This window comes from Penaeus chinensis, chromosome 1 (genome assembly GCF_019202785.1).
Source record: "Penaeus chinensis breed Huanghai No. 1 chromosome 1, ASM1920278v2, whole genome shotgun sequence".
NCBI lineage: Eukaryota > Metazoa > Arthropoda > Malacostraca > Decapoda > Penaeidae > Penaeus > Penaeus chinensis.
Window position 1 is genome coordinate 1,322,030 of NC_061819.1, and position 10,000 is coordinate 1,332,029.

A 10,000-nucleotide genomic window follows, 5' to 3' on the forward strand; every position below is an offset into this window, starting at 1 on the left:
GCAGCAAACAGGAAAGCGAACAAAAGGCAACGCAGCATCTTGGAATCTGCGAAGAATGTAAATTTAGAAATGATCGTTTATGAAACTTAGGAACTATCGTTTATCACAAAACCTATAAATATAGTTATATGACCCTAAAACCTGTAAAGTACCCTAGGAATATATATAACATTTCCTCTAAAATTATAAGATTTAGGAGAAAATACGACGTAAATTGAGGAGACACAAACCGAAGGTGAGGTTTCGTCGGATTGTACTGTCTGGGTCGAAGGCGTTGCCGCGTTATATACTCTTTTCCGTGTGGGAATATTTCCATACTTGATCACAAGGGAACTGCTTTGCTGATGTGAAATCAAATATCTGGTTCCTATATCTGTCTATAAGGAATTTCAATTCTGATAATATTTATAGATTACTCATGTAGGCATACTTGGCTCATACATATGGTATAGTATATATATATATATATATATATATATATATATATATATATAGTGTCAATTAACGAGAGTACTGGAAAATTCCACCAATACCAAAAGCACAAAAGTCACTCTTTCCAAAAGCTCACCTGTTTCACGACTTTTTCTCATGTAATCCACGAGAATAAACACTTGCCTTTAACTTAACACAAATGCAACCACAAAAATAATAAAAATAATAAATAACTGCAATACACAACATTAGGCTACTTCACATCTAACATCATCGGTTTTTATGAACTCTAGGTTTAAATAATCGTATTTTAAGCATTACATATTATGCCAATACCCTTGCTATTTATCTTGGCACTCTCATACTCTTATACAAAGGGCAACCTCCTCTATATTATTCCATTGCCTTTCATTCCACTGCAGGACCTAGGCTTCTCTAAATCTATTATTGAAAGGTTGCGCCATATATGTATATGTGTGTGTGTAATCATACTATATATACAGGCTAAGTATTAAGTTTCATTTTAGAGAGGAATAGGAAACACATATTTGATTTTGCAACAGCAATACAGTTCCCACTTGAGCAGGTATGAAAACATTTCCAATCCTTCGAGCTACACAGCGCAACCCAACGAACCCTTATCTTGAGTTTGTAACCTATTTGGGCTTATAAAGCTATTTGCGTCTTCCTAATTTCGCCTATAGTTTAACCCATTCGCCCCACGTGGCAAGAATACATGCCATGCCCACTGTAATCCACGTTTATGTATTGTATTTACCCTTTAAGAAAGTGTCTTTTGCATCATTTCATTGTCTAACATATTTTAATGACAATTTAATAATCACAACATCAATAACAATAATAGTATCGATAGCAATGGTATTAATAACAAACACACATTTTCTCGTCAATTCAAGGAGTGGGAAAATCAGGATCGGTAGGGCCTACTAATAGACTCCTTGCCGGCTGAGCACATGTGGAGCCATCTGTTTTTTTTTTCTGTGCCGTATCAGAGCCTGACGTTGGCGACCATGTTTAATTTCATGGTTGTACAACAACCAGGGAGTGTGCGAAGGTGGTTTGCCGTTGCCTTCCTTCGGGTGATTGAAGAGTTCACCTTCTCTCTTCCCCTACTTCCCCGATTCCAGCTCCCCAGCCAGTGCCGTTGTCAGAAAAGGTTTCCTTCGAGGTTTGCTTTCAGTGAGTCTGGTACCCCTCGGCTCGCGACGCCCTTGTTGCTTTGCCCTTGACATTCGTGCTTCATGTGAAAATATTCGCGATCTCCTGGGAGTCTTCTACGATGGCGAAGGCGCTGACGGTGGAGCCATCTGTATGTAACAAAATTCACCAAAAACTATAGGGGGCAGAACATAAATCCGGGGCGAATAGGTTAAAGGAAATGTAATATATATTTTAAAAATACTTAGTAGGTTTTAAAGGCATATATGACATTTCTGGGGTTTTGTGATACTTATAATAAATGATAAATGAAATTATTCTTGTCAGATTCTAAAAGGCTGCATCGCCTTTTTTCGCTTTCCTCTTCACTGATAAGTTAACATTTGTTTTTCTTATTTTGTCGCTATTAACAGTGATATGGATGTGTGTTTTCTAAAGTCTATTTGTGTAAAAGTATTTTGGGGGGAAAATAAAGTTCTGATGTCAGTATGGACGTATAGAACACGCACATAAAAACACAATGACAATGATGAACTTTCCAATTTGCCTTTAATTAATTACTCAAATTTTAATTTGGGTTGGATGTCCTTCTGTTGTCTCTAGAATGACGACGGTATGTCCTTAACATTTACTTCATTTCCGTTTTCTATTTTCCTTAAACAGCTTTCCCTTGATCTGCAATTGCCGACGCAAACCTTTCTCTCGTGCTCAGGGCAAAGTCCCAGCAGGTGTCTCCGTGCAATTGCGGCGCCTTCATCACCAGCAACTCTGGTGACCTCCTGCTGTAGGACCTTCCCCTTGTTGATGTGCCCAGGTAAAGTGGAGGAAATGAGTACCTTTATCATTTTAGTGATAACGGCGTGTCTATGATTCATTTCGTTTATATATTTATGTAAATTATCATCTCTATTTCCCGTCCCTTTCCTCCATATTCACTCTTCTACAAAATCGAATTACCTTTGCCAAATTAAAATTCAGTTTTATGTCCTTCAGATGTTAGCATGTTCGTGGTTTATGTGCAAAACAGATGCGAACTGATTTTGGGCTTCCGCAGGTGTACGCCTTCTACGAGCTGTGCGACGGCCCCTGGGAGCTGACTCCCGTCACGAGTCAGCTGCCTCTCTGCTGCACCGACGCCGCGGAGTACGTTCCCTGCTGAACGGGAACAGCAGTATACGTGTAGTGACGTTTAGTTTGCAACTCTTCACGTAGCGTCGACGATTAAACTTATCAATGGATAGTAACATAAATGAAAAGAAAAATAATGAAATAGAAACATTGTTCTTTTTCGTTTAATTTTCAACCCACCGATTTCCCGAGGCTTTGAAAATATATGTAGCATTAATCATGTACTATCGCCCTATCTGTTTATCTGTCTGTCGCTTTTTCTATTTATTGTCTATTTATCTATCTGTATATATTCATATAAATATATATATACATATATATATACATATATATGTATATATATATATATACACATACACATACACACATTTGCACGCACACACGTACACACACACTCATACACTCACACACACACACACACACACACACACGCGCGCGTGCACACACACACACACACGCGCGCGCGTGCACACACACACACACACACACTCACACAGAAGTGTGAGGACGGTGGTCATCTCTAAAAGTTATCTATTCTGCTGAAAAAAGAAACACCCCTGTATCAGCTGTACTGATATAGGGGTGGAAGGTCAAAGGAAATATATAAGTGTCCAAGATACTGAATGAGGAGAGGGTTAAACGTTATCATCTTCAGTCGTATTTGTATGTGAATGGACAGTAATACTATGTTACATTTAAAACGGGACTATTTATATACATATGAAATCTGTGCATATGTATATCAAATATAGATCATATAAATGTGTATATACATATATGAATGTATGTATGTGTGTTTATGCATATACATGTGTATGTATACATATATGTGTATATACGCGCGCGAACGCGCGCGCGTGTGTGTGTATGTGTGTGTGTGTGTTAGATACATACGCACACATGGTGTGTGTATATATATATGTGGATTTTTTTATCTATCTCTTTCTTTATATATGTATATATGTACTATGTACATATGTGTGTGTGTGTGTGTGTGTGTGTGTGTGTGTGTGTTAGTGCGTGCTTGTGTGTGCGCGTACGCGTATGTTTGTGTGTGTTTTTTTTCCGTACCGTACCTGCAGAGAAAGTAGGCTTACTTCTATAAAGTTTATCAAAATGTAGGTTTACAAATCCCAATCCCCTTATTCAGTAAACCCAGATCCGATTTCGTAACACTAAAACAGTCCCCATGGGTACGGGAAACAAATATTCCCACGATGAGGGGTATAAAGGCTCTCACACCGGCGTCCGATACTCCATAACACAACGAACTATTATCACGTGTTTGTGTCTACCGTTTACGCCTTTATCTTTTTAGGGGATATGATATTAAATATAGGGTGGCTATGTGACTGATAATCAAAACAAATATATATATAGTAGTCTTATAAGTATTTGTTTTCTTCAGGTTCCGAAATGCTTCGCTTCGTTTTGCTCGCTTTCCTCTTCGCTGCGTAAGTCAACTGCCATTCAGCTTTTCTTCTTCACTTACTACAAGTACAATGGCTTCGAACCTGTCTTTTTTTAATGTTTCTCGCATGGGTAAAGTCTTTTGGAAAAAATGAAAACTATCTTCATATAAGTAGATAGTAGATATATTATTATATATATAAAAATAATGATTATAATTCCCTCCCCTGACCACGCAACCTTCTTCCTCTCGTGCTCAGGGCGACGTCGCAGCAGGTGGCTCCGTGCAGGTGCGGCGCCTTCGTCACCTCCGACTCTGGGCAGCTCATGCTGTATGAGCTTCCCCCTGTGGAAGTGCACAGGTGAAGTGGACGAACTCAGTACCTTTAGCAATATTTTGCGTAGGCCTGTGTATATTGCACTGTTTAATTATCGCTCCTTTTTTTTTTTTTTTTTTTTGTATTATAATTGATTTTACTTTTCACTGCCTCTGTTCAAGTGCAAAGGCGAAGTGCTTTTGAATATCTGATACCTTCTTGGATTTCATGTTGATCGGTATGTTTCTTGTTCTATATATACTGTAGTATAACATAACATATCTTCCACACGTGCAGCTGCGACCAGAACCATCCTTGCCAGAACCGCTGCTTCGAGGAGTTCGAACTGCTGTCTGGAGGCGGCGACTTGGATTTCGTCGGTTCCACCAACGCGACTGTTGGCGAGGTCTTGTGCGAAGCGGCTGGAATGGCCGTCGATAGCGAATACGTGAGTTTCGCTTTATCTTTCTCTAACTCTCTCTTTCGTACATTTCATTTTTCTCTCTGTTTCTCTCTTTTCTATGTCAGCCAATAGACAAGTTTGAGATGATATTCTAAATTAATCCCCATCCCTTTGGGCCTTTGCAGGTGTACGCCTATTCAGAGCTCTGCGACGGCCCCTGGGAGTGGACTGGCGACGTGACTCAGCAGCCCCTCTGCTGCACCGACGCGGCTGAGTACGTTCCCTGCGAGACGGGGACAACAATGTATGTGTAATGAAGTTTGGCCTTGCAGCCCTTCACGTCAACGAACAGGATAATGTTAAGTGATCACGCAATCAAATATAAAACGAGTCAATTCAAACTATCAACAGTGTTTCATTCCATCATCTGGGGAGAGAACAGATTTATTGAGAAATGATGTATAAGTAAAGACAATAAATTAATGCATGTGTGTGTGTGTGTGTGTGTGTGTGTGTGTGTGAGTGTTTATGTATATGGTAATAATGATTATTATTAAAATGATAATGATAATAAAAATACTGATAATAATGGTAGCGATGATACTGGTAATAATGGTAACGATAATACTGGTAATAATTATGAAAATAATAATGATAAAGATATTTATGGTGATGATTATGATAAAACACAGGAAGAACAATGACAATAATAAGATTATGATAGTAAAATAATCATTATTGTTATCAGAATAAAAATAATTCAAATTCAAATTCAAAATACTTTATTCTATTTATTACAAAAGAATATATACTTACATATGATGTTTGCATTATGCTTTAAGATGTTATATACATAGATATTATACAATGCCTGTTTAACAAGATTAGACAAAACATTGATATCACAAGTGACTGAAATATCGTGCTTGGCTTGATGTTTAAACGCCTGATGTCACTAATATTTCAGTAGATGTATTTTTTTTTTTTTTTTCACTTTTTTTTTTTCATCGTTTTTGGTTGGAGAGATTTCTAACATTTTCTGGTCGTTGGTTCCAGATCACCATTCCTCGGATTTGCATTGTTTGCCTCGGTTTCTGTATGCGATTATATATTATATATATATATATATATATATGTATATATATATATATGTATGTATGTATGTATATATATATATATATATATATATATATGGAGTTATTTTGTCTCGTATGAACACCTGTAATGTTACCTTTTTTCTGTATGGGTAATAGCTAATTTGGTTAATTTTTTGTATGGTTTTATGGATTAGAATACATGTGTCATAGTTATATTTCTGTTGTTCTTTTAGCCATTTTAGTTTGTTTATATGTGATATGATGTGGTCATATCTATTTCCATTTCCCAGTGCTACTCTTGCCGCAAAGTTCTGTTGTTTTTAAGTCTATTGTATTTTGTTTTGTTTGTGGAGCCCCAGATGTTTAGACAGTAATTAATGATGCTAAGCGCTAGTGTTTGTATAAGAGAAATTCTTGTTTCTGTGGGTATCATATTTTTGATGTGATTTAGGTATATCAGAGTGCAAGTTTCTGTAGATGCCAATGTGTGTCTCAAAAGTTATGTATGTATCTATGTGTACCCCAAGATTGTTTTACTATTGTGTTAGGTTTGATGTAGCAGCCTTGGAAATCTATAACTGTATCTGTGAGTATTTTTACTATGTTCTGACGGCTGCTTATGAAAATATATTGTAGTAATGAATGTGTTTGTGTGTGATAGAAATGAAAAAAAAATCATTTCTATCTTGGGATTTTGGTAATACTTATGGCAATTATTGCTAAAATAATCATATATACGTATATATATATATGTGCTTATATGTGTATAAACATAAATAGGTATATATGTATACACATATATATGTATGTATATATGTGAGTGTCTAAGTGTGTGTATTTCTGTTTCTGTATGTATGTGTGTGTGTGTGTGCGCGCGCGCGCGCGTGTGTGTGTGCTGTATACATATAAATGTATGTATGTGTAGACACATTCCAAGAAAAAAAGAAAAATACATATACACGTATATATGCATGTGTATTTACATATATATAAACATATACATACATATATATAAACATATACATACATATATATAAACATATACATACATATATATATGTGCACACACACACACACACACACACACACACACACACATATATATATGCACACACATATATGTGTGTGTATGCATGTGTGTATATATATATATGTGTGTGTGTGTGTGTGTGTGTAGACAAACAAATAAAAACCCATTTTGCGATAATTAAGGGAGATTTTCATGCCAAGATATTTAAAAAGGTAGGTGAAACCGTAGTTGGGACACACGGAATAGGCACTAGCAATGAAATGGGACAAACGCTAGTCGAGTTTGCAGAGGCTCGATCACTCAATGTCAGGAATAAATTCTTCGAGCAGAGTAGAGCAGAAATGGACATGGACGCCGACATCTGACATCAAAATGATTCTGACTGCATAATTTCAAATAGGCGCGATATAGTAAGAAATGTGGAAGTTATTGACAAAGTAAAGGTTGGCAGCGACAATAGAATGGCCAGAGATCAAATTAAGTTACACCTCAGAAGGGAAAGGAACAAACTAGTGCGAAAACTGCAGCCAAATTTAGCCTTAACATCCAAAACAGATATTCACTTCTCAGCAACGAAGATCTCATTATTGACCAAATCAACAAACAGTTCAATGACCGAATAAAGGAAGCTGCACTTGAAGTAGGCGGTAAGAACGTCGCTCAAAACTTCAGCAAGCTCTTGGTAGAAACTAAACAGCTTATGCCAAAATGTAGGGTCATGAAAGTATGGTCAAATAGGGACAAAATATAATTAGTTGAACAAACAAAGACTATAAATTAAAAGAAGAGGAAAATTCAATGCTCAAATTATAAGTGAAACAGTGATTTCAGGCACCAGCATGAAAACAGCTAATAAGAGACTTGGGATAGGGAGAAATCAAATGTATGCTACAGAGAAACCAGACAGAGAAGGGACATATAGGAAGAATAAAGCAGTGGAATATTCTTCCAGAAATTTATGCAATTCAAATGAACAGCCACGGGTAGAAGCAAACAATAACTAGAGATGAACATAACATCACAACAGTAAAAATAAAGAAAGCGATTAAAGGCATGAAGAGGGGGAAAACGCCAGGTCTAGACGGAACTGATATAGACATTATAATAGATGCATTGGAAAACTAGTTAATCTTTACAATAAATGCCTTATCAACGGCAAAACTCTGGAAGCCTGGAAAAATGCAACAGTTATTTTGATACATAAAGAAGAATATAAAAAGGATCTAAAAAAATACCGACTTATAAGCCTCCTGTCAGCTATTTACAAACTGTTCACAAGCATTCAGTCCTTATGAAAAGGAATTTGACTCTGTGCAAATACCAGCAGTATTAGAAGCTATTTGTAGATAGGTAGAGGAAGTGTATTGTCAAATATTGGAAGATGTATACGAAGGTGGGAAAACGATAAAATACCAATTAAAAAGGTGTTAGACAGGGCAACACCATATCACAAAATTGTTTTCAGTTTGCCTTGAGGAAATATTCAAGAAGCTAGAATGGAACGGAAAGGGTATCGAAATAACAGACGAACACCTAAACAAAGATTTGCAGACGGTATTGTTCTCTTCTGCGAATCAGCAAATAAACTGCAGCAGTTGATAAACGATCTGGATAGAGAAAGTCTTAAATTTGGAAGAAGCCTAACGTCATGGTCTAATTTAAAGTTCATTTCGAACAGGTACATGAACAAGAGGAAACTAGAGGCAGAGGACGAGTATATTTAACTTGGACAATTCATACATACTTTCGGCCGAAAGTACCATACTAAGAGGTTACTTGTTATTATGTTTGAAAATAAAAATCTTCAGCCAATACGTCCTTCTAGTTATGACTTGTAGATCAGAAGCATGGACTACAACCAAATTACTGAAGATGAAACTGATAAGTTCCCAGAAAGGGATGAGAAGTTGGTGCTCGGGATTAGCCTAAGAGATCGGACGAGGGCGACGTGGATCAGGGAAGAGACCAAAGTGGAAGATATACTTAGGAGCATCAAAAAGAAGAAATGGCAATGGGCAGGTCATACGAGTACATGTCGGAGACATAAATGATCCTCCGACATACATGACCTGGAAAAAGAAAGTAACAGTCTGGGTTATAAATAACATAATGAGGCCAACGGCCAGACTAATGACAAGATGGCGTGAAGAAATTACGAAATATAGGGCTAAATTATATATGTATAATATGTAATTATATATGTATATACATATATATATATTTATATATATAGGAATACCCATGCACTCCCCTGTGTGTGTGTGTGTGTGTGTGTGTGTGTGTGTGTGTGTGTGTGTGTGTGTGTGTGTGTGTCTGTGTGTGTGCATATGTGTGTATAAATATACTCATATATATATATATATATATATATATATATATATATATATATATAATCTATACATATATTTTTTATATACATATTTATGTGCGTGTGTGTGTTTATCTTTATCTATAATGATATCTATGTGCGTTTATGTATATCTGTATATACATACACACACACACGCACATATATATATACATACATATATATATGCGTGTGTGTGTGTGTGTGTGTGTGTGTGTGTGTGTGTAGCTGTGCATGTGTGTGCTTGAGTGTGGGTTTTTCCGTACCGTACCTGCAGGCAAGTAGGCTTAAAAATGTAAGAACATCGCGCAAAGCTCCAGTAAGCTCTCGGTAGAAATTAAACAGCTTATGCAAAAACAGTCATGAGAGTATCGTCAAATAGGAACAAAATATAATGAGTTGAACAAACAAAGACTATAAATTAAAAGAAGAGGGAAATCCCACTCTTTTTCGTGTGGTTCAGGAAACCTGGATTCAGTTTCGTAACACAAACATTCCCACGCGGAGGGGTATAAAGGCCCTCACACCGGCGTCCGATACACCATAACACGACGAACTATTATCACGGGTTTGTGTCTACCGTTCACGCCTTTCTCGTTGCTTTTAGGGGATATAGTACGCAATATATTTTCAGGATAATTTTTAGTTTGTTTTCCT

At 36.7% G+C, this 10,000-nt stretch overlaps 1 protein-coding gene across 1 annotated transcript; it reads left to right on the forward strand.

Annotated features, from left to right (window-relative positions):
- Window positions 1-4,466: 4,466 nt before the first annotated feature.
- LOC125045471 lies at window positions 4,467-5,251 on the forward strand. The gene is made up of 3 exons (XM_047642789.1): window positions 4,467-4,511; window positions 4,764-4,914; window positions 5,055-5,251. Exons 1-3 carry the CDS (start codon window positions 4,477-4,479, stop codon window positions 5,181-5,183), a joined length of 315 nt encoding a protein of 104 aa, XP_047498745.1. The 5' UTR covers window positions 4,467-4,476; the 3' UTR covers window positions 5,184-5,251.
- Window positions 5,252-10,000: the final 4,749 nt, after the last annotated feature.

Excerpts from the sequence above, each read along its gene's own strand:
- LOC125045471 (XM_047642789.1), top strand. The coding sequence starts at position 4,477 with ATGCTGTATGAGCTTCCCCCTGTGGAAGTGCACAG. Across the intron at positions 4,512-4,763 it reads CCCCCTGTGGAAGTGCACAG|CTGCGACCAGAACCATCCTT; the intron begins GTGAAGTGGACG and ends CCACACGTGCAG. Across the intron at positions 4,915-5,054 it reads TGGCCGTCGATAGCGAATAC|GTGTACGCCTATTCAGAGCT; the intron begins GTGAGTTTCGCT and ends GGGCCTTTGCAG.